This window comes from Dendroctonus ponderosae, unplaced genomic scaffold, assembly GCF_020466585.1.
Source record: "Dendroctonus ponderosae isolate FM_Combo_2020 unplaced genomic scaffold, Dpon_F_20191213v2 Dpon_F_20191213_7, whole genome shotgun sequence".
In the NCBI taxonomy this organism is placed as follows: domain Eukaryota; kingdom Metazoa; phylum Arthropoda; class Insecta; order Coleoptera; family Curculionidae; genus Dendroctonus; species Dendroctonus ponderosae.
The window spans coordinates 8,574,913-8,600,596 of NW_026018916.1; the positions used below are offsets into that span (position 1 = coordinate 8,574,913).

The window sequence follows — 25,684 nt, forward strand, 5'->3', positions numbered from 1 at the left end:
GTCTGATAATTTTTGTAAAAAATGTTCAGAATTTTTAATATAGGAAGTTGTGTTATTTATTAGGGGATTTAAAATGTTTAAAAGATATTTGGCTAACGGATGTGTAGGTGAATTTATACTACTAACTATTGGTCGTAAAGGAATATTAACTTTATGAATTTTTGGAACTCGGTAAAAATGTGGTGTTTTACTATTGTGTGGTGTTAATTTTGATCTGACGTAATCTGTGAATTCATGTTTAAATTTTTTTAAAGTGTTTATTTTTTAATTTTTGAGGCGAAATACCCAAAAAGAAGTTTGTAAAAAAATAAATATATACTGTTTGGAGTCCGTTCAGTTTTCTTTTTATGAAAATGAAAAAAATCACACTCTTTCTTTATTTAGAGATCAAATTTGACTTAGCTAGTTGAAAAAGTTTCGGAAATGATGCGAGATATTGGCTTGAAACACAAGCGTTTTTGGGGGTAAGAGCCATAGGGTTGAAAATCTACTTACCAAAAACAAAATTTTTATTTAGACTTGGACGCCTTGCACATAGGTTGCTTGCTTTTGCATATATTAACTTTAGGATGAGACACCTTATATAATGAGAGCCATATGCCAACAATTTTACAACTATTACTTAAAGATCATAAACGAAGAAGGGATTTTTGAATTTCAGGTATTTTGGGCAGCAGGAATTCTCGCGGCTCTAGGTGCAACTCTCTCTGTAATCATAGACATGGACCATCGTACTAGTGTGATATTCAGTGCTTGCATTGCCGTACTCTACACTCTGTTCGGGGGACTTTACGCGGTCGCATATACGGATGTTATTCAGCTATTCTGTATATTCATCGGTCTATGGATGTGCATTCCATTTGCCTGGACCAATGAGCACGTGCAGTCTCTGTCCTCCATGGACTACGACTGGATTGGCAAAGTGGAGTCGGAAGATTTGTTTTCCTATATAGACTACGGGCTGCTTTTGGTGTTTGGAGGTATCCCGTGGCAAGTCTACTTTCAGAGAGTACTGTCTAGCAAATCAGCCGACCGCGCCCAGTTGCTCAGCTATGTTGCTGCTTTTGGATGCGTCATCATGGCCATTCCTCCAGTGCTGATTGGTGCAATCGCCAAAGGAACTGGTAAACGATTCAATACCGAAGTGCCAGGCAATCTCTCTAAACATCTCAATAACTTTCCAGCTTGGAATGAAACCGGCTACAAAGGTCCATTTCCTCTAACCACCGAAGAAACCGGCATGATCCTGCCAATGGTGCTCCAATACCTCACTCCAGACTTTGTGTCTTTCTTGGGTTTGGGGGCAGTTTCCGCTGCCGTCATGTCATCAGCAGATTCCAGCGTGCTCTCTGCTAGTTCGATGTTTGCACGAAACGTCTATCGGCTGATCTTCAGGCAAAAAGCTTCAGAAATGGAAATCGTTTGGGTCATGAGAGTGGCAATTTTAATTGTTGGCTTTTTAGCCACCGTCATGGCATTGACCATTCCTTCCATATACGGATTATGGTAAGAACCAGTTTCTGATTCAGCTAAGGCCATGCAGCTAAAAACTGCTGTTTGTTTTAGGTCCATGTGCTCTGATCTGGTCTACGTGATTCTGTTCCCGCAGCTTTTAATGGTGGTCCACTTCAAAGAGCATTGCAACACATATGGAAGCTTGGCTGCCTACATCATAGCATTTTTAGTTCGAGTTTCTGGTGGAGAGCCCTTAATGTCCCTACCAGCTCTTATACATTTTCCGGGCTACGACGAAGTGAATCAAGTGCAGAAATTTCCCTTCCGATCCGTTGCCATGTTGCTTTCGCTGATCACCCTCGTTTTCGTCTCATGGGGTACCAAGCACGTATTCGAAACTGGCAAACTAGCTCCGGGTTACGACTTCTTCCATTGCGTTGTCAATATTCCTGAAGATATCCAGAGAGTTGGAGACCCAGCCGAAGAAGGTGAACAGCTGGCCGTCATGACATCGGGTACCATGGGAAAAATGTACGGCGCAGCCACTCTAGTAGGTAAGGATGAACGAAATGGTAGAATTAATCCAGCTCTTGAGGCAGATGATGATATTTCTGCTTCGGAGGTTGATAGGTTACGTAGCTCTGTATCTTCAGCGGGTGGTGGAAATAAAAGTGCACCAGCCGCTAACCCTGGTGAAAGTTACCAAACTAAATTGTAAAAGCTTGATGTAGTGGAATGAACGCTTTGCTTTTGAAAGAAATGTGACTTTAGCACCTCCAAAATGCCGTCTTTGGATAACCGTCTGGGCCTGATTTCAATAGAGAAATATCCATTGAAAGCAAATAAAATAAATATATGATTCTGCATGCATTGACTGAAAGTATTTGTAATGTGATCGGTTTTCTTAAAAATATTAACTTTTTTAAAAAATATAAGCAACTTTTCTCATACGCTATGCGTGTCAAAGAAGTGCTTTTCAGTTTCCGAACAATATTTGAAAAATATGGTGCGAAGATTGAGTAGAATTTTCATACAATTAAGAACCTCGTTGATATTCATAATTTTGCTATAACTTTATTCCGTTATGTTTTACACTCAAAATTTGAATATTAATTTTTTATTAATTAATTAAGTGTGTGGCTCAATTTTTTGCTTAAAAATGGTACATTTTACGTAGAAAATAATTCAGCAGCATTTCAGTTCTCGATTAATCAAGGAGTCGGAAAGAAAGAAACCGTTTTTCAAAACGTGCAGGGTCTCATTGTCTTTCGTTAAAGTAACACATATAGTTTCTAACTATTAGGTATTTAAAATAAAATAAAACCATAATCATTTTTACCAAGATTTTGAAAGTATTAATCAAACCTAAAATGCAAATGTACTTGATATTTCGGAAATAATGTGTTTATTCGCATTTTCAATGCTCATTTTTTCCTATTCCAACAGTGCCACAAAATGTAAGATTTTTCCGTTATTATGCAATGAATTATTTATACAGTGAGTCCCTAAAGTAATGTCAAAATTTATTTAAAATTCAACTGGTTGTTTTATGGAAAAATTTACGGAAGCGTCAATTTTTATTTGAAAGTGCGATTTTTTATATAAAATTTATTTATACAGGGTGTCCTAAAAATATACCTACCATCAAGTTACTTTTTCTTAATGGAAGCTCTTGCCATTTATAAAAACTTCTTGCATATTGCTATTTGGATTTTTTTTCCTTCGTAAATTCCTCGTGGCCTGTAGAGTTTACGTACATGACATGGTAGCTGAATCATACTTGAACATGAACTAAATGGAAAATTTAAAATTGAAATTAAAATGTAGTGGGTGCCTAAAAATAGGTGCTTCCATTTGAAAAAAATAAGTTTATGGCCTTTACTTATTTTAGGACCATCCTGTATGTATAACTTTGGCAAAAAAAATTGCGTTTAAAAATAAAAATTGTGGGGTTAGAGCTTTTTTAAAATACAGTATGCTGAATTTATAATTAATTGAGAAATTACTTCTGAGGTTCACTTTGTATGTAAAAGCCCGAACTTGCAAATTCGCCAAGTTGCTGCATTTTCGACATCGTTATTAATGAAACCGACTGCGCCCTTTTGCTTCAATAATTATTCTGGTCACCAACTTACATAAGATCGATGTAACTCAATTTTTAATGAAAAAAATGTAAAACTTGCCACCGTCTGCCGACTAACTGAATCTAAAGTCCATTTCTGCTGAAAGCACTGCTAATTCACAAATCTATAAATATAATCGATTTAGTTTCCCATCTAGATGTTGAAGCGTGACTGTTGCCTGTCTATTCTGAATGCGCCTTAAGTAGCTGAAGAACTCGTTTTGGGAACTCCCTGTATGCAAAAACATGTCAATTGGAAATTAATACCGTTTGATTTGTTTTGGAAATTGTGTTGTTTCCACGAACGAAACGTCGAAATATATATGAATTCTTCCGAATTCCATTATTATTGACAAATAATTTCGAAATATTTAGCTCAAATTGCAGTCCGCGGCTTCTTTCCATTAAGAATTCATAATTGATGTTAGTCGTTGAAATTTAAAGAATCTACGTTAGTCCGTTGGAGTGTTCAGATTTGTAAATTTTAATCGATCGATAATCGAAATAATCGACTAGTAGAACGAGTTTTGCCATGAATTAAACAGCTAGGTGATGAGATGTTTAGTGACCTCTGCAGGAATAATTCACCGAATTTGGTTGAAAATAAATTTACCTTTTTAGGTCTCTCACAGAAATTTGTCAGACAACTTTTAAAAACGATTAAAAGCTGCATTCATGCCTAAGAGTGTGTCAACTTGAGCAGAAACACCTAAAATTTTACAGAGATCAGCGTTTCGTAAAAGAAACTTTTTGGACTATACTTACTAGCTTAAAGCTTGCTGCCATTTCTCTCAAAAACAGCTAGAGCTACGATAAAAATATAAAAGACAAAAACGTTATGGAAAATTTAGGGCTGCATCCAAATGATTGATGATCAATAATATAGGATCGTAAGTTTTAGCTGTATAACATTGAATAAACACATTGTCAAAAAAAACTATAAAAGCTACATGAAAAAGTCCGCAAAACAATTGAAAACTGTGTAATTACAAAATCTCACAAATATTAAATATTTTTCTTATTAAAAGTTACCGCGGGTTTGTATGAGTGTTTAAGTTTGGTGAGCCCTGCTAATGCAACCTGAGTCACCTCACTCTGTAAATCCTAAAGGACCTACTTTTCGTAAACAAGAAATATAGTACGTTTTAATAGATGAAAAGTGAAATTAAATAATCTTCAACAGCCGTTATATAATAAATAGATTTACTTGCATCAGGTCCAGACTTATTGAAATTGTAATATTCGAAATGAAACGCAGAAATCAACACTGGTAAAAATCGCTGTAAAATCGAAATGAAAATATACAAACGCTTTAATGTAATACTACCTATTTTTCATCTTGTTCGAAAAGGCTGGAATGACTCTTTGATGCACATTTCTAAATTATTCTACGCTAAAATGAACTTACAAATGCGTTAATTCCTCAAAGATTACATCTCGAATAGTAATCGAAAAACTATTACATATCAGTGCATACATATCGTATTAAAAGTAATAAAATGTTATTGTTGTTAATAACTTAAAAATCTTTTTAGCTCTATTTAGCCTATAAGATTCTACTTAATAATCTTTATATAATTGTTAAAGATAATCGAAGAAAATATTTTCCACACCACCATCATTTATAGCCAGAAACGTTTCATCTGAATCATACATACTTCACTCAGAAAGCAATTTTACTGATAGTAATCTTACCAGTGAAAAAAAGCTATTTTATGAAATATTTACTGGAGTTATCATAGCCTTCAAAACTAAAAAACTTGTAGTTTGTCCAGGCATGTTTGTTTAGTAAAATAAATTCGAAGCTGTTAGTTACATTTTGTTGTATGGAATTTAGGTAGTTGTATGAATTTTTAATGAATGTTGAAGCACAAAAGTTATAACTAATACATATCTAGAGAACATATCATTATATTGTTGTTGCGTCGCTACCTATGATATTCCCTATTCTCTGTTATTGATGTTAGTACCTTAGTAAAATCATAGTTATCATTATTGGCCTATAAAACAGATGGTTGCAATTCGTTATATAAAACCCTAATTTTAGCACATGCTTCTGTCATAGAAAAATACATTCTCTAGATACGGTACTAACATTAAATTCCTATAAATAAATGTATAGAGAATAAAGTGTAATCTAGGATAAACATCATCTGATCTTTGTCAATCTACTCAGTATAGACTGTCACCTTTTCAAGATGTGAAACCTTTAGATTTGCTGTATAAAAATAATATATAATAATGTAAAATAACGACTAGGCAAATAATTTAGGAAATAGCCGGGTATATTATTGTTGTAAAATGGAGATTAAACTAAATTCATAAATGCAAACTGTTTCATTTATTGCATAATTTTGTAACTGCAGGACTACGGAAGTTGAGAAAACACAAACACAACGTTACACTTATTGCACAATTTACTTGTATTATATGTGCGGTCTCAGACGAATTTTAGCAAAAAAACACATTTTCGTCAGGAAAGTAGATATATTTTACATTTGCTACAATAACTCATACCTAAATCTATAACAATATTTTATCGAAATGAAACAACAAATTTAGTGGAATATTCATTTATTTAAAACAAATTGCTTTAGTTTTATTAATGTTAAATCCACGATAAACTTTCCGCTCTAGCTAAAGCTAAATACTGGCTATATTCAGAGCAACGATACCGACCATTAAAATTTATCAAAACTTTTAAAATTTAATGTATTAATACTGAAGGCACGATCTACATAATAAATATCCTAAGCTTTATTTACATGTCGATCATTAATTTTTCCACCGTCCCAATCAATATACGTAGCCGCCATTGTTGTCATAGCTCTGTCCACCTCCGTTACCTCCGGAGCTGTAACCTCCCCCATTTCCTCCAAATCCACCAGAACTGTATCCGCCTGATCCACCAACGGAGCTGTATCCTCCTGATCCACCTGAGCTATATCCACCTGATCCTCCAAAGCTACCTCCGGATGATGGCGCTCCGTAGCTGGATGAGGGCGCAGATGGTGCTCCGTAGCTTGAGCTTGGTGCGCTACCGCCAAACGATCCACCGAAGCTACCGCCAGATGAAGGAGCTCCATAGCTGGACGAAGGAGCGGATGGTGCTCCGTAGCTGGAAGATGGGGCAGATGGAGCTCCGTAGCTGCTTGAAGGGGCACCGCCTCCGAAAGAACCGCCAAAGCTTCCCGAGCTAAAGCTGCCGGATCCAAAACTGCTACCGGAAGATGGGGCGCCGTAGGAAGAGCTTGGTTTGGATGGAGCGCCGTAAGAACTGGATGGTTTAGAGGGAGCCCCGTAGGAGCTGGATGGTTTAGATGGAGCGCCATAGTTTGATGATGGCCTACACAGAGCACCATTTATATTTGGAGACAACATAAATGAGTATTCATATTTATTACCTGGAAGGTCCTACTGGTGTTCCATAGCTGGTTGAAGGAGGCAAGTATTGGCTCAAACTGCTGCCTCCATTTCCATGTCCGTTTCCATTTCCGCGGCCGTTACCATTTCCTCGGATTTTGCCATTTCCTCCAAATCCAGAGGAAGGAGCGCCATAACTGGAAGAAGGAGCAGCTGGTGCACCATAGCTGGAAGACGGGGCGCTGAAGCCTCCGCTACTGCCGCCGAATCCTCCTGAGAATTCACCAAGAAATAAAGAGTAAGTTTCAATATGTTCACGATACAAATTATGTTAGGGGATTGTACCTGATCCTCCAAAGCTGCTTCCTGAGGAAGGAGCTCCGTAGCTGGAGCTTGGAGCAGCTGGAGCTCCGTAACTGCTTGATGGGGCTCCACCTGAAATATTTCATAAATTTCCACTCTTACGGAAATCTAAATCTCGCGCTGTCAAGAGAAATTGGAAATGATGCACAAAAATTGATGATTATTAACTAAAACAAATTAAGTTGCAAAATGAACCTAACAAAAGAGTAGATTAAGGACAACTTCAAGTATTGAGCAACAGGAAACTATAAAGTCAAGAGTTGTAAAAACTGTTTTGGCAATAGAGAGGTCCACTTTAGTTTAAATTAGCTGTACAATATAGAGCAGCTGAAGAATAAAAATATATTATTTCAATCTATTGGCTGCGTAAATGTATGTAAATATCATGAATTTATGTAAACAAATTTGTAATGATTTCATTAAAACTGTTGTATGTAATAAAGTCGGTATTTAGTCAGATATCACGAGCCTCAAAATTTATATTTAAATACCTCCATCTACCTAAATTTTGTATTTGCTTCAATAACAACTTCAAACTTCCCTCCTGTGGCAGGAATATGAACGTCATATTTTAATTCTTTTATAAAAGTGTACGTATCAGTATTAGACGGTTCTAAATAAGCCCATTTTTCTATTCAATACGTAATATGTTTCTCTTTCCATAGCTTAGCTGGGTGGATATGGAGAACAAACTTTTTTGAGATGAGAAATGTTATCTTTTTCTCAAATGAACATCCGTTTATGGTTTTCTTATCCAATGTTTCTTTTAAATATGAACGTTAGCTGGTATTTCATTTTGAAAAACCACTAATGCGGAAAAAACATCATAACTTATCCTGAATTTTTTAGATGCGTTTGCTAAATCTGTTGGGTTAAAAATATATCTCAAGATCAACGGAGATAATAAATGACCTACTCTTTGTCACAAACAAGTTCAATTGCGAATGTTATTTACTCTCTTGACAATGCGTCCTTCTGTTAACAATAAGTGAGAAACTATGTTAGTTAATGCCAAGCGAATTCAGTACAACACTTAGCATTGTTACGATGCAAATGAAATCGTCCCATTAATCATTGCAGCGAATCTCCGAATTTAATTTAAAACCAGAGTACAATAAAATTAAATTTTGCAACTTAATTTAGTAACTTTATTAAATGAACTCGTTTTTTGTTAATTAATGTTGCAAAAATAGTTTAATCCAGCTTTGCAAAATGCCGCTTTTAAACAGCAATCAAATTACACAATCATTTGTAAGGCAAGGGCTTGGAAATTCGCTAACAGTTAATATCTACCTCCGAATCCTCCTCCAAAACCGCCTCCAAAGCCACCGCCGCTTCCACCTGACGAAGGTGCGCCGTAGCTGGAGGAAGGCGAGGAAGGAGCTCCGTAAGATGAAGATGGCACAGATGGTGCTCCATAGCTTGAAGAGGGAGCACCACCTCCAAATCCTCCGCCATTGGATGGAGGTAAGTAGCTACCTCCAGGTCTTCCAGATGAGTATCCCCCACCTAGTGGAGCTGAGCATAGAAGCACGTGTTTTAAAACTGGAGTTCAAATATTTTTTTCATAAAGCTCTTCTTCTATTGGAATCAATCCGTTTACTTTCACGCGATATTTGAAAGGTTCATTTCGCTATTTCTCCAAGTGTTTTCTTAAATTGATTCAGGGGTCAAGGTAAGGTAACATTCTTTAGTCCAGACCAACAACAGAACAGTTTTACTCTGCACAATCTTAAATTGCAAGTTTACTGGTGAATCACTAGTTCTTAATATATGTCTTTATCAAATAAAAAAACTAAACATACAGTTGTAGTTGAAAAAAAAACATTATCAAGATAGAAAAAACACATTACAGATCAAAACATGATTAAATCTGTCACACTTACTTTTATGCCTCCAAAAAATGCCCACATGATAAAAATCACCAAAAATATAAATCGCTTTTTAATCGGTGTCGTATGATTTTTTCGAATAAGTTCAGAAATCATAATTTACTACTACCGGAAAACAGACGAGATCAACAGAACTGTTAAGCATATTTAATTCATCAGCTGCTATGAATATTAAATTCTAGTCGGTTTGTTAACCTTCAATGGGATTTTCTGCTCTGAACGGAATTTTCAACTTCTGTTAATTATACCGTCTTACGCTCTGGTGTAATTTAAGCATCCGTTATTAAAATAAGATTAGTTAGAATTTTATTTCATAGTGATTTCAAAAATAAATGCAATTTTTAAATGTTTCAGTAATTGCGTAATAGTTTATATTCGACAATTGTTTTATTTGCTATGCTACTAAATATAACAAAGTTTGATTGTCCTGATTATTATCGGAATTACTTTTTGTTCGCGGCTTTTCATTCCAATTCCGACAAACCAAAAAGATTTTATAACGAAACTAAGACACCTTTCAAAATATAATTTAAAAAACCTTTTTTAATCGTCCTCAAAGCGCAGTTTGCGGAAATATTGACATCGAATAATTCCGCTTTAGAAACGTTGAAAAGTGAAAATCGCCATAGAAATTATTTCACCGATTGACGGATTTAATTGTAGTTTTCGCTTATTTCATCAGGAATAAAGGCACACATTCCTTTGTAATAACAGTATTTGAAAATAACACCAAAGAACGATACCCTATTATCAAATGCACTCACCGTCACGCTTTTGCAAGTGGCCTGCATTGGAAGCGGAGAGCAAACTGCAAAGAGCAAGTGTAACCTGAAATGAAAAATAAAAATAGTCAAAAATACAGCTATAAAGCAAACAAGAATTTGATCTTAGCCTACGTTTTTTCATCTGAAACAAACATATAACTATCAATTAGGGCTGAGTTATTTAAACGTTATTCTATAAATAATAAATATTGTTTTAAATTCTTCTGCTAAGTAAATGATGCAACGTCACCTTGTACTTAATCCTGCAATTAGTAAACAGTAGGATAGATCTATGTACATTTAATAGGCATTCAGTTTTTCTTCCATATTAGCCAATTTCTGCACTTAAAGCCAGAGAAAAACGCATTCATTAAACAGTAGGCTTTGTTATCGACATATTGCGAACAATTATATCTTATCTAGACCTACTTTTGCTAAATGCTAAATGAGCTTCTGTAATTTGAAAACCATAGGCCTATGCCTGTGTAAAGGTTCTTTTAGCAATAGGTTAAGTAATAGGGCAAATATTGCAGAGGATTTTTTTGCAAAACAATTCATACTTTCAGTCAATCGAAGGCGATTTTCATTGTAAATACAAAAAAGAACAATAGTAGCAAAACAAAATAACTTGTGACTTGATTGAAGTTGTGCCGTCCACAACTGATTAAGTTTGCATTTTATAATATATAGCAATTTAAAAAAATATTACTGTCTTCAAGCGTGGTCCTAATTTACTTGTGCTTAATACTACATGTCATAGTATTTTTAAATTAATTTAGCCTTTGCAATTTTCTGGACGATAGCATACCAATCATATCGATTAATAGAAGAATTAAAATTTTCTAACGAAAACGTCCACCATTGATTGGTTTTTAGTAAGTAGAACAGCATCCCTTAGGACAGATTCGATCCTATTCAAAATTTATATTGTAAATGTTGCGTTCTAAAGCTGGGTGTATGTATGAAAAATAAATAAGTAAAACAAAAATTAATTTGTTAAATCACTCTAAGGGAACATGTAAATGTTAGCGCAGGAAAAGTGCCGCTTTTCTGAAGTTAAATTCGATTATTCGTGTAAATGTTGAAAGATTTTTCTCTACGACATACTGACTTATTCGGCATAAAACTGGTTGTAGGGTTGAAATCGGGTAAAAAATTACATCTTTCTTTGGAAAAGTTCAATTTTACCACTAGCTACACGTGTTGCGAGTTCAATAATACTGGATAATGCTAAAACGTGTAATTAGAGGAAAATATAAAAAATATAATATCTTGTTATCGCATCTCACACAAAAGGTTTTAATCAACAATAGGAGTCACATAATGATAAACACGCCTTAAATAGTTTATAGCATTTCATGGTAACACATTCGCAGCATTTCTCTTAGTTTTCTTTGCCATATTCCGTTAATCACCTTGCCTATTTAGCGCGGTAAGAATGTCAATTAAACCGATTTTCTTGAAAACTATCTACGTATTCAAGGCAGTGAATACTAATTATTATTGCACAACGCAAAGAAAACATTGAAAATCGTGAAAGATACACATATAACGCATCAAACACTGAAACCATTATGTCAATCAGGTCAACTGATGTAAATACAATTGATGTGCTAATATTAAACATTCCGAACATCTGATGTGTTCAATTGTTCTCATCTCATCTGTTAAATCATTGCTAATGGCAATGTGATAAAATTTAACTAAAGCAAACATTTAAGTGTAAATAGCTGTTCATTTTAAGAGCTGAGTAAACATTTGAAGTGCAGCAATTTTGTTATTAAATCCACATGAGCTGACCGAATTCACCATAAATGTTTTAAATGATTAACGATTTATTGCGCTCATCTCTTTAAAAATGTTGGTAATACTTGAGACAAATTGGAAATTATGTGCTTCAATTAGTATTAATCCTCTGAATAAATAACCACATTATCTGAATTTACATAAATCCGTGACTCAACKGTTACAGGCGAAATCAGAACCCAGTATAAGAAAGTGACATTTCAACAATAACATACAATAACAAAAATAAAATTATAAATGGGTATCTAAAATCGAACAATTCATTTATCAGAAATGTTAYCTGAATAGATAGGAACAATTTAGTCATTAAATAAACGTCTTTYGAAAGCGAAGTAAATAGATCCCGTCAATTATTTAAGAAATACAAAGCTTCCGCTAATTCGATGTCATAGGCGCATAAGAGATAATACATTTTAATGCATTACCCGGAGCGAAAGCAGAAAAGTAAAAGTTTAAGATAAAAGAATATCCAATCATTTCCGGGTTCGGTTATTTAACTCTTATGATAGCCCTAGTTGGGAAGTACGCAATAGTGACACAAGTAGTTAATGTTTGCCTACAATATGTTCTACCAAACATCTTTATGGCATGGCCCATCTTCGGACAGTCGTAATCTAGTCATCAATCTGGCGTCTTCATATGCTAAAGAGCTTTCCCTAGAGATTTGCAAGTGACGAGAGTTACTCAAATGGATCTAACTAATATTAAGAAAATTTTGGATCTAACCATTATATTCAACCAAGTTATTATTTGCATATAAAAATTGAGAGGGAGAAAATTCTCAACTTTTCACACAGTAAGGAAAATCCAAACCAGTTCTTAAAATGGAAATCTAAATAACTTCTGCATAAATAAATCATAACAAAACTGACACTGAACTAGCTGGACGACGCCGCTTACCATTGACCTCTATTCAGAAACCCGTTCATAGTAATGAAAGAAATTGATAAAGATGAAAAGTGATAGTTCCAATAGTTGTGCTAATGGGATCCTCGACTTTGAACACACGTTTACTTTCATTAAATGTTGCAGGTCATCGAAAATAGTGAGTGAAGAAATCTTGCTGCATACTTATCAGAGACTATCGTCTTTTAAATGTACGGTTGCACACAAGTAGTTTCTGCAATTTTAGCATTTGTATTTAAGCTACTTGAAAGAGCACACGATAACGAGCATTTTTTCAGATGATTATCTTCTTCCGGTGTTGAAATATCAAGCGCAGCTTGACAAATTTACCACTTGTATTATCTTCACAGTAAATTTAATTGCGCTTTCTTTAAATTATGTTGTACAATGTACAAATGCTGCTTTGAAAAGAGCTCTCGCTGAATGCTGTTGATTGGAGAAAACGGTTATTGTCCAGGATAATGAGATATAAAACGAAGAAACATTAGTTTTAGCTCTAAATGACTTGTTAAAAACTTTCTAATCTTGTTTGCACTGTCAAGCTTACTGCATCTTCTTCAGCTATTTATATTTCATAAACAGCATTATGTAATAGTAATGTAATATTCCATTATTTGGTCACATGTATCTGTAATTCGCAAATTCGCTTTGTCAATTTTTCTGAGAGGAAAATTAAATATTTTAAATCCCTAAAAATAACACTTTCTTATTTTGATGTTAAGTTAGTTGAACTACTTTATTTATTGTGCTTTAGCTGGTTTTTGTTGAAAATATTTTAAAATAAGCTTTTTCTAAATTTTATGTAGTACCAGTGTGCAGTGTGCTTACGCTTTTTTAGTACAATATAAAAAGTATACATTCGGGCAAAATTCTAATAAAAACTTTTTGATTGCATTCGATAGCAACATGTTTACGGTATTTTAAATAATAATATTTGAAAGAAAAAAAAACGTTATTGTTTCAAGTAAAAATGCTTATTAAAATAGTATTTCAATATTTTTTCTAAACCGATTACTACACAATAAAAATTAAGAACGTTATCGTCGGTACACTGGTAATGAAACAAAAATTCACAAAACCGTTGTCTTTGCCTCATTGATTTAGCAAAATCCTGGTCGAATAAATTACCACTAAAACTGTCACTTACCACGTAAGAACGCATGTCGGTAAATGCACACTCGCAATATACGCTACGATTTAAAAATGTAGACCTAGACTGAAGATCCACAAGTTTATGTTGAAGAGCATCTTCGTAGCTTTATTTATATAATTTGGCCAAGCTCGCCAAGTGAAAGTGTTTCTTCAGAGCAATGAAGATGGGCAATTTTGAAGGTCTTCGGATCGTGAGTAGCGCTGGAGATTGGAGGTTCACAGGGTTGATTTGTAGTTCGAAATTACTAATACATTTGGAAACCTTTTGAGAAGGAAAATTTAATATTACTGACGTTTTATAGATTGTTGTAAATTRTTTTCAGCTGTTATAAACCAAGCTTGTATTTTTAACTAGTATCACAGAAAATTACGTCTAAATCGGATTGCCCACKAAGAAATATGCTTTTAATAATAAGTGTTCAATGGAGTTAGTACACTTTAAGCAATTCAATTCAGGYATTTACATTCTTGATAACACAAATAGTTTAYTTGATAAAAAATCAGATTGTCGAAGCTTTATAACATTTATCATCATGTTTTGAACGTGAAACACTCACGTTATTAAAAGCTAAACATTAAAGACTWAATTCGGTAGGTCTTCTTAAATCTATAATATTTTTCTGTATATTTATTAAATTTKCTATCATAGGCAAACGTTCCTGTAATAACTTGCGGTTTCGCATGGCTTAAAATAGAAATTTTCTTCTAGTGAATTATGYCTCAGGATAAGTGAACATGAGCTCGTTTTCTTCTAAACTAAAAAATAAAGAAAGCACAAAATAATTCTTATTTAGAGTTTYAATAGTAATAATTTTAAATTGATAATAMATTAATATAAACTTAATGATTATAAAATAAATAACCGATTCTTCAGATTTGTCGTGACAAGGAAACCTCACACAAACTTAGAATAGACAAACCACATAATTTGATCATAAGAAGCTAATTCTCCAAAATTGCTGAATTATTTACAACTTTTTAAAGTTATTATATCGAATTAAAAAATTAGTGAACATTTTCATAAAAAATTGAAAATATTTAATTTGAGTTAGTTTGGGTTAGTTGTCTAGTCTTCGACCTCCAAAGATTGACTTTTTGATTGTGGATGTTTTCCGTATTTAATTTTAAATTTGAATATCAGACAAGAAAGTTCCATGCTCTCTCCAACACGTTAAGTAGGTAAAACGAAAAGTAGACGAAATTTATTTGAAAAAGTCGCAGATCATACCAAAAATATAATTTGCCTTGATTCCATGCGATGCTTGAATAAAATACATAATCCAAAAATACAGTTTCAATATTGTAACAGGTAAATTTTGTTTTGATTTCAAACTAAATTGTGCCAAAATTTACACAAAATTTGCATTTCTAATTAAAATGTGGATGTTTAAAATTAAAGTCATATTTATGCATACAAATACGATTTAGGCCTTTCATCAATTCAGGCAAAAATAATTCAAACCGAGCATCTACTTCTGTTCTGCTATTTCTACTGTTAGGTTTAAATTTATTCGACATACGATATGGCAATGCAATGGCAAAGTTTAAAACCGAAACTCCTACGAAAAAAAAAATTGGACAATTTCAAAGTAAAATTGCTTGTTTATGTGAAATTTTGACCCAAAATACAAATGCTACACACAAAATTAAGTCCAACATAACGGATTACTAAGGTACAGTTTAAAATATAAATTAAATAAAATTATTAAATTAATAAAAAATGTATTTGATCTGAAATGGTTTTATTAACATTCCCAATCAGACCTGGATTCCTCAGAAATATTATTCTGCAATATTAAACTGCTACAAGTAAGATTACAAAATTTCTACCTGCTACCCGCTTGACGTGGGTTTAAATTTTCCAACTTTTATATTTTAATCTTGCAACTTAAAGTCGATCACGCAAAAATTATGCAATATATATTCAAAACTAATGTTTTGGACGAATATTTTTGGTAACATCATTTACTGAAATATTCAACTAACAATTAATTAACAATTCAATAAACCAAACAAAAATCCTTTACTTTCGTGTGGGTTTTTATGTTAATGAAAAATTTGAACTAAAATCACACTTCTCATTAATACCAGTTTTTGCTGTAAAATTTCACACGTGAAATCAGCGCAAACAATACTTGGATTCCAGACACTCTTGAAAAGCCTACGTAATTTACAAAATATATAATCACTAATTTGAAAAAACGATTTAAACAATTTAATTGACAAATAGATTTCTGTTACAAGTCAAAGTAATGTTCGACCTTGGATTCTGAATTTGGGAACAACTATTTAGAAAAATAAACATTTACCAGTAGCTAAAATTCATTTGAGCACAAAACAAATTGGTAAATTACGCAAGGAGCGAGTGTGAAGTGCATGATTTTAAAGTTTTCTACTCTGATGCCACTTTTTAGGTCAAGATGGGCTCTTAGATTAGTAGGCTGATTATAATAATTTTAAGTAAGCAAATTGGTAAATACCTATGTAAAAATACAGACTAAATAAATGGACATTCGACATGCTTATTGGGTCCACCTAGAAAACATATCCCTTATAATAAATTATAAAAAAAATCATATGCTCAAGTTCACACCGATCCAAAGTTGAGAAATATTATACTATTTTCAATATACAGCAAGATGTTCATGTTGATTTATAACAATAATTAACTGCTCAAAAAGAATTGGAGTTTTTCTCTAGGTTAAAAATTACCATTCTTCGAGTTAAATTCTGCGCAATATAAAAAACGCTAAAGGTAAAGTCAATCATTTTTCACTGTCTTGTATAAATACGGGAAATTTAGATTAAAAATTATAAACATTCATATAAGCATTATGTAAAATCAGTGACTAAAATTATAAATTTATTTAAATAACTGTTTTAATTCCGAGGATTACTCATCTACACAGATTTCAACCGATAATTAGCCCTACTAATCAAATTAAATTGCGAAACCTCGTAAAATCTAATAGCCGACAATAATAGGGTTTCGACAAGTACGGCTAGTAACGGCTAGTAATGCATCACGAGATGATAAAAAAAATTAATAAATCGTTCATATATGGATGCTCAGACCATTCTGTAACATATCGACATAATTGAACATCAATGTAATCATCGAGACTATTAAATATTGCTTCAGTCAGTTTAGCCGTGGATAACTTTTATGCACTTTTAGTTTTGCCAAGGTTTTTGGCCCAATTTGAGCCAATCATGTCAACATTTAAGTATTATCTGAAATTAGGACTAGCTTTCAATTGCTTGCTCTAAATTAACGTTGAACTGAATTGCGATCGAATTTTTGGTCAACATATTGTAATAAGAAATTTCATACAAACGTTATATTCTAGAAACTGTAAATAAAGTTATTATTATCAAAGATAAATTATATATAAAAAGTATCGCACATTCATTTAAGCGTGAGTAGGACTTTTCAAATATGCCGCCTGGGATTAAGTTTGGTTTACTTTTATTTTCGGACATTGCAAAAGCAAAATTATATAATTATAAATAATTATATTTATTGGCTTGGACAATTAAAGATGTAAATGATGATAGAGTAGAAGTTGCCCCCTTCATATAAAACGCCTTATTTATTTTAGTTGAAGATTAATAACTCTTTACAGTTTTAGTCAATATTCTTTAGTTTTACTTAATTAGACACACATTTTTTACTATTTATGTCTGTGATTTGCACGATTTCCAACGGAAGCTTAGTTTGGTTAGTTCTATTATCAATTAAGCGCAGAAACGGTTTTTGCTTTTTTCATTTTATCCGTTTCTTGACTTTTGCCTGAAAAATGCTTTTAAGAAACGTCTGGGAAACTTAATTTTCCTGATTCAGAAGCGAAATAGTCAGAGAATTTTATATCTACAAGAAATCAAGAAACTTGTTCGAAGAAAATAAAATGTTTCAAATAAAGGACTGGCTAATGGAATATCTGTTGCATGTTCCGGTTCGGTTTGTCGATAATAATTTTTAGGTAAATACACACATAAATTTAGCACGAATTTGTATTGTAAGGCTTGTAATTGGAAATTTTCAAAATAAGACTGCTGCTGTTTTCTGTTCAACTCTTTGCATAATTCTTTTATTCTTAACTGGTCGTTTATTTCATAATATTTATTTTATTTTAAATATCGAAAATAATATTACTAAAAACATATTTACATCGGACTTTATTTCTCCTCTCTAAGTCAGTTATCAGTTAATAATAACTTTTGTGGCTCTTACTAATCGGATTTAACTTAGCAAACTACTTAAATTCGCCATAATGGCTGTCTCTAATAAGGTGAAGGTAGTAAACATTAATTAAGTAGAATATTGCGGAACCAACCTCAATTTGTGGTTCCCAGTAATCTACTGAAAGGTGCTAATTTCCGCTCTTCACCTAGTCTAATAAAGTTACATTATGTTATGAAATATTCTGGTTTTACAATTATAAATAGTGTAAACTTTTCAGGGTGGTAAGAATTATAACAGCAGGAATAAAATATTTAAAAAAATATCTTCTCCAAATATAAGTTTTGCTAACTGTAATTTTACCACAAATAAAAATAATATTGCACACACGCTATATGATAATAGAACCTTTTGTCCTAAAACAATTATTAACCGAGATTGAGATTTTCCCAACATTTACAACCTCAATTATTTGCTTCTTTTGACAAACATCATGTATACCATAATTATTTAAGTCGCTGCATATTAGATAATATGATGGTAAATACAGTTTAATTTTGAATTTGTAATTCTTACATAATTTGTTATTCATTTGTTTCTTATGGAGGCACAATGAGACAAATAAAACCGTAAAGTACTTATGCAGCCAACAGAAGTTTTCTAATGGTTGTGGAAAGCATTAAAAATTCCCGATGAATATTTAAAATCATCATTATCAAATTCAAGTCCAAATGAGTAGTAAAATCCCAATCCGTGTCATGTTTTAGTTATTCACGGTGATTATTATTACTTGCATAAATGTATGCTAATAGATTACAAAACTACCACTTTAAGACAAATGCATAGCGAAATACGCATGCAAATAGCCATTCACATATACACGTACAGTTTATATTACTAAAGCGTAACAAAATGCGTGAGAAACGAAAGTTTTTTTTACCGAGGATGGATGAATGAAGAATAAGTTTTAATCCACCTTTGAACTAGTAAGAGCAACATTTAGAAATTGTGCTTTTTTGGTAATTACGCTGTAGTAATACTGATTTTCTGGTTTCTCGCTTATTCAAGTTGGCTTAATAGCTTGCGGATTGCTAGATGTTGATATAATTATATAAATGTATAAAATTCGACATTTTGACGTACTATATTAAAAAAATTGTTGGACTGTTTTTAAAAACGAATCCCTCCCGTATAGTTTTGTTAAAACGGGAATAACTTTTTTAGCCTTTTAGTAAAAAATGAACGCACTAAAGTCTTAAAGGTTCCAACTATTTTTCTTCATTATTTTCATAATTTTTCAAATACTTAGCTTTCTTTGTATAGTAATTAATACAGTATTTTGCGTAAACCTTATACATCATGCTTCTATCATATTAAAGAAATTTTTAAATGCTACTGCGGAAATATTTTTTTCACGCCTTTTTTCAATCTTAAAATGTAATATTCGCATTCTGAAAGTGAGAGTTATAATCTGATCGCAATGCGCTCTCCTCCAATTTAATATCAACTATCGAATTAAAAACCGTAACTATCTAACTGAATAGCAGTTTTACACGAAACAATTTCAAAATAGCTGCAAATGTGGGTTTTGCTCAGAATGACAAAAAAGGCCTACTTAGGAACTCCAAAAACTAAAATGATATAATTGGAATTTTTCTTTCATAAAACATGGTATTAAATAGTTGGGTGCAATCCGGAAAGATAATTGTTGGAGTCTAGTTATTTAACTATGCCTGCGATGATTAACGGACTATGAAATCGATATCTCAGCAAATTACTAAATAGTAACAAGTCAAAATTGCCTCAAAACCAACTTTCTTCAAAGTAAAATGCCAACTTAATGAACGACATCATTTCAAGATTATTTTCGCAAATTGAACACTAATAATTTTTCATTTCTCAGGTAGGAGAAATAAATCATGAATAAAATTCAACTGTTTCAATCAAAAACATTCAAGCAAGACGCTGTAGATGTATTAAAATGTATTCACATTCGATAATATTCTCCATGAAAATGTACGATTAATTTTAAAAAAGTATACTTTCATTCTCAAAAAATCGATGCAATAGGTTTTGAACTGAAATTGTCGTCAGTCAGACGGAAATCTTGTACAACATATAGAAATTAAGAGAAATAATCTAGATAATATACATAATGATTTAAAATAAATAAATGCCTCAAGTGTCCATCCGTTGAAAACATTTGATCAAAAATGAAACATCTGAATTTCGTAAAATACTTTTTGTTATTGTTGTAATTAAAAGCTGTTATTTTACTAAATCCGTATTGCAAACAAAAAATTGTAAAAATGAACATGCAACTTAAAATTTCCTGAAACACTTTTCAGGCGTTTTGTTTAAATTGAAGAAGGCAAAAGTTGTTTGGCTTAGTCCACTGATTTAAATAAAAATTAAGGAATATGATTCTCTAAAATTAGGATCAGAAAGCTATTTTGTATCAATACACATAGGTAGTAATGTGCATTTCGGTTTAATTGTTGTTTATATGTTTATATATTATTTGTTATGTTTATATATTTTATATTAGTTAATTTCAGAATTAAGAGTTTTCAGAACCTTCTTAATCGGGTTTATAAATTTCTAATGAGATAATATGCAAATATAAATGCAACAAGAAACAAAAAGAAATAAAGTTTAAATATTCTGAAATTATTAAGCATCGAATTAGCGATGATTCATTTCCGTGCGCTGTTGTTTCTTTTTAATATTCCCATTGGGCGATTTATCTATTTCGCTCGTACGTTCTTCAGCAGTAAAAACTCATTTAACGCGCCCTTTTTTCTATTAGTAAAATAATATGTTTTTAAATGATAATTGTAAGGTTAAAAGTTTCCACTCCAACTTTAAGTCAATTAATTAATTTCAGCTTCAAATGTTTATTGGTGAGACAAAATAGGTTCACATCATCGCAGCAAATTTTTCATACAGATGCCAATTAAAAACTTAATTATTACGAATCTCATCAATAGGTAATTAATTATGGTTACATGTAAGAGAAAAGCCAGGTATCTTATCTTTTCGCTTCACTTTCATTCCTTTGCACTTGACTAAGTAGATTCATCTAGTTTCTAATTTAGATTGAATCGGGTGATCCGCCCAAATCATCCGTTAATAAACTAACATAAAATGTAAACAAAAACGAAAAGAAAGTTTTGCCTTGAAACAATAAACAGCGATTTTTTATTGATTCAAATCATATCAACACAAAAAGCACATAAAAGGCACAAAACGAATTCTACTCGATGATGAATTAGATAGCTCTCGTTGCAAATGTCTTGTTGAAATGTCTGAAAAGATAATGACTTATATTAGATGGAAATAGAAAAACGTATTTTATTGTAGTCAGAAAGAAAAAGATAAAAACATTATTAGTTTGCAAACTTTTCGTCCTAAAATTTGCTTTGATAACTTTCATACTTATCTTCCTTGCTACAGGTTTTACTAGCAGTTATTCACTAGTCGTGAGCATGAACTAGAGGATGTAATTTTTTCAACATGGAATCGATACGAAATTGTTCCGTTATCGTAAAAATACTCGTTTGCAACAAATTCAACTTGATAAAAAAATTTAAAGCCTCATTAAAAATGTATGGGGTGTCTCAACAAGTACCAACACTTTAATTTTTTAATGGCCGAATGTAAGTTTAAAAAAGTCCAATTTAATAAATGTTTGCCTCTTTATGTTCCTTTGCTGTTTCAGAATACCACATTTCAGTTTGTCTTTATTCTAACACAAGACATTAAGCCAAGAATAAGGAAAGTGGGTTTATGAACTGTTTAACGCAATGGAAATGCGACATTAAAGTTCCATGCTAAAATAATTACACATTTAAATGTTAACAACTTGTCACCCTATGCATTATATTTTCTTGGATCAACGAAGTGAAGTAACAACCATTAACAAAATACGTTATTAAAAAATGATTGTTGACGCAAAATAATAAGTGGACAATTGAGCAAAGTGGGATGTCCGTCGCTCATGAAGATAAAGTTGACAGGAATTTACTAAAAAAATTATTCCTTTATTAATCGATTTCATTATAATAACTGGAACCTTATTTATTTTATTTACAGAAATGCCAGTAAGAGTTCAAATTAACCATGTTCAATTTTTTTTTCTTCATATTGTTGGCACCGCGATTCTTTTAAGAAAGCACAAAAAACTAACTGATGAAATTATTTTATTATGTTAATCTGAAGTGACTGAACCTGATTACGCTTACTAATATAAAAATGAGGGTTGTTTCTCTATAATATCCAAAAGTGCCATTTCCTAACGTTTATTATTTCCTTTATTTCAAATTCATATTTGGATGGGAAGGCAAACAATTAGGTTGCCTGAGTGAACTATTGCTGGAACACCGTGTACTAATCGTTTCAGTATTACACTATCCTACATGTATATCCAGTTCAAAGCGTAAGTTTAAATTTTAGTCTATTTTAAAACATTCAAGTCTACACTGAATAAAAATTATCCGTCGCAATCGTTATGAGTTTTTCAAGTAAGTTTACTTTTAGTTAGTAAGGAAAAATAAATGCCCATATTTGATTTATATGCACCAGCAGCAATTCATGTTTCACCCACTCCAATAATAATAACGATGGCAAATTGTTAATAATTAAGAAATCTATTAATCGACTTTATAAGATATTTCACTTGCTTGACGCTTTAAGTATATGTAAAGCATATCAATTATCTTAAATAATATTCAGAGTACTTCAGAACTATGGAATCAAGCTTTTAAAAATTGTTTATTGAAGCAATAGAAGGGATTTGAGTAAAATAAAGACCTGTGGTCATCACAAGGATAAGCATTAGTAATTCTTAGAATAATAAGAATAAAACTAGGAATAATAAGATTAAGAATAATAAGACAATAAAAATACAGAATATTAGTCAAGCCTTTATTGTTGTTTTTGCTTGAACAATGACTTGGGTATTTCATCTCTATTCGATTAGAACTTGAGCAGTGGCGAATCAAGATCAACGTTCAAAAGCCACTTTGCAAAGTGTAATTAGCTAAATTTTCCCAGTTGATCTTTAATCTGCCACTTGAGAAGAAAAAAAAGATGTCCATATCAAATTGATGCCAATAAATATATTAGCTGGTAAACAATTGGGGAGCTTTTAATATTGGCGATCAGTTTTAGACCAGTACAAAATGAAGCTAGGAATTCTGATCGTTTTCTGTGTGAGTGCTGTTCTGGGACAACACGATCCTCATTTTTTGGAGGGTAAAAACACGATTGTCCACCTTTTTGAATGGAAATGGTCAGATATTGCTTCAGAGTGTGAAAATTGGCTGAGCAAAAAGGGCTTTGCTGGAGTACAAGTAAGTACTTCAAAAGTTTCTGCTACACAGTCACACATAAAATACAGGCAGAAACTCGTTAAAAATGTGATGTTAATGTAAAGTTTCTGTTAAAATTACGATTTTAACAAAAGATTTTAAATTATGATTTAACTTGCAATGTAACGCCTCTCTTCCATTTGCTTCATTAGAGCTTCTAAGACTTCAATTTGCAAATACATTATTCATTTAAAAGAAAAATAACATGGAGACAGAATGTCAATTTCTAACAGATTAAAAGAGAAAAGGCTTTTTAAGAATCCAGATGTTTTCTGTATAATTGGTTATATTTAAATATTCAAAATTATGTTACTCTACTGATGCAGGAAACAGTGACATACAATACAATAGCATGAAGTACCTTGAAGTTGATAAGAAATTTGTTGTGGGTTGTTTCCTGTTGATAACAAATTCAGGTTTTCAATTCTCTTGAGCTTACTTTTATTACTTCAATTAGAATTTATTATACTCGGCAAATTGTTTTGGGATGGGTCTTATGAAAAGTTTCATTTAACTACACGTCGCAAGTTTACAAATTTGCATCGAGCAAAGCCTTACGTTTAAACAAATATCGTGGACTATAAAAAAATCGGATAAATTGCCGACTGAACAACAACCATCTGCTCTGATATCGATTTTAATCTGACCGCAAATTTAAAGTCATCGAAATTTTATTCAATCACAATCCAATTCGGTTACTTGAATTGCATTGCAAATATTTTGTATCCTCACAATTTGAAAGTATTTAAAGTGGAATACCAAGTAATATAATCAGATGGGATTCAAGTTGTTTACTAAAAACCAATTATATCCATGAGTGTTGCAAATGGTTAATATTTTGAAACTGTTTCATTCATCCGCTACTGAAAATGTTTGTTCTAGATTAATTAAGAAAATATTCAAGCTTAGTGTAGAAATATTAATAAATCTCGCATTGCCAGTTAGTTATATGCTAATACATTGTGTGGGAAATGAGACCAAAAGCCACTATACAGGGTGTCACTAGCTAGATAATCACTTAGTGAGACCTGATGTTTTTATTGCACCTTGGAAATGATGTTAGTTTGCTTGTTTATGTGCCATTAGAGCGAAAATTATATGCCTATTTATGTTCAAGCTTGTTGTATGACCTGATATTTCCTTCTTCTATAGATACTTCAAAATCATCAAAAAAAATCAAGTTACGAATCGCATCTGTTCACTTCCAGTACACTCATCAGCATATTTAGATACTTAATAATTACATTAAATAAACGCAAACAATTTAAGAAAACCTACACGTACCTATATAAATTTACTTTTGAGAAATTTATTTCTCAAGCTTATTTCATTATGGTTTAAAAATAATCATACTTTTGGTATCTGTAGATTTCACCACCAAGTGAAAACGCAGTTGTTGAGGGACGTCCATGGTGGGAAAAATATCAGCCGGTTAGTTACATTCTTCAAAACAGGAATGGTGGCGAAAGTGCACTTGCTGATATGATAAAACGTTGCAACAATGTGGGAATCAGGTAAACTTGTAATCTTTTTTAAATTTGGAAAAATATGATTAGAGCATCAAGTACTGGAATAATTCCATTTTCAATGTGGGCACTTTAACATGTCATAAAAGGTCATAAGAGGATCGGATAACATATCATAAAAGGTCATAAGAGGATAGGATTTTATGTAAATTGGGGTGAAAAATCCAGCTGTAATAATTGATTGATCAATAAGACTAGAAAGACAAGCACTTCTGAAAAGGCCGATTTTGAAATTTTCAGAATTTACGCCGATCTTGTTGTGAACCACATGGCCACATCCACTGGCCAAGGCACAGCTGGTAACACTTGCGATCCATCCAGCAAGTCGTATCCGGCGGTTTCTTACAGCGAAGAAAATTTTCACACTTCCTGTGATATAGACTATAATGATGCGGCGTCGATTAGAAACTGTGAACTTTCTGGTAGGTGTCAATTTTATCAAATTCCATTGTAGCACTTTTGAGACTTGACACAAACAATCTTGAGAATAGAGCAACTCGCAAAATTGTACATAAGAATAACATCAGTAAATAATTGTTTCATTGTATGCAAAACATATGTCCTGAACAAGAGTGGTTGCAGTATAAATTAATTATTATCCAATGTTCATTTAAAATTAGAACGCCATAGAATCTGCTGTTGAAAGAGCTGCATAGTTGGAAAACTATTTAAAACAATTTTCATACTTTATTTGGTGTGATTTTTAACCAAATGTTACATTATGAGTAAATGGTTTTTTGATATTAACGAAGGCTTACTTCTCAAAATCAGTAACGGCCG

General features: G+C 32.3%; 3 protein-coding genes across 4 annotated transcripts in view; 2 read left to right on the forward strand and 1 right to left on the reverse strand.

The window, feature by feature from the left end:
• The window catches only part of LOC109542899 (high-affinity choline transporter 1), a 16,333-nt gene extending 10,424 nt beyond the window's left edge, over positions 1–5,909 (forward strand). Inside the window, exons 4-6 of the mRNA XM_048668104.1 lie at positions 662–1,124; positions 1,185–1,506; positions 1,567–5,909. Of these exons, the coding sequence (XP_048524061.1) occupies positions 662–1,124; positions 1,185–1,506; positions 1,567–2,173 (1,392 nt within the window). The 3' untranslated portion in view covers positions 2,174–5,909. The remainder of the gene's footprint in view (positions 1–661; positions 1,125–1,184; positions 1,507–1,566) is intronic.
• A 225-nt stretch (positions 5,910–6,134) lies between these two features.
• Positions 6,135–25,684, reverse strand: part of LOC109542857 (pro-resilin) — a 143,767-nt gene continuing 124,217 nt past the window's right edge. Inside the window, exons 1-6 of one of the 2 annotated variants that reach the window (XM_019912292.2) lie at positions 13,819–13,920; positions 9,960–10,023; positions 8,597–8,821; positions 7,286–7,375; positions 6,982–7,213; positions 6,135–6,923 (exon numbers count right to left, since the gene is read on the reverse strand). In XM_019912292.2, coding sequence (XP_019767851.1) covers positions 6,374–6,923; positions 6,982–7,213; positions 7,286–7,375; positions 8,597–8,821; positions 9,960–10,023; positions 13,819–13,833 — 1,176 coding nt within the window. In that variant the 5' untranslated portion in view covers positions 13,834–13,920 and the 3' untranslated portion in view covers positions 6,135–6,373. Of the gene's footprint in view, positions 6,924–6,981; positions 7,214–7,285; positions 7,376–8,596; positions 8,822–9,959; positions 10,024–13,818; positions 13,921–25,684 lie in introns of those variants that run through there. The other variant, XM_019912293.2, reaches the window with a different exon arrangement.
• The window catches only part of LOC109542855 (alpha-amylase), a 4,436-nt gene continuing 1,879 nt past the window's right edge, over positions 23,128–25,684 (forward strand). The window contains exons 1-3 of the mRNA XM_019912291.2: positions 23,128–23,360; positions 24,747–24,892; positions 25,145–25,326. Coding sequence (XP_019767850.1) covers positions 23,190–23,360; positions 24,747–24,892; positions 25,145–25,326 — 499 coding nt within the window. The 5' untranslated portion in view covers positions 23,128–23,189. The remainder of the gene's footprint in view (positions 23,361–24,746; positions 24,893–25,144; positions 25,327–25,684) is intronic.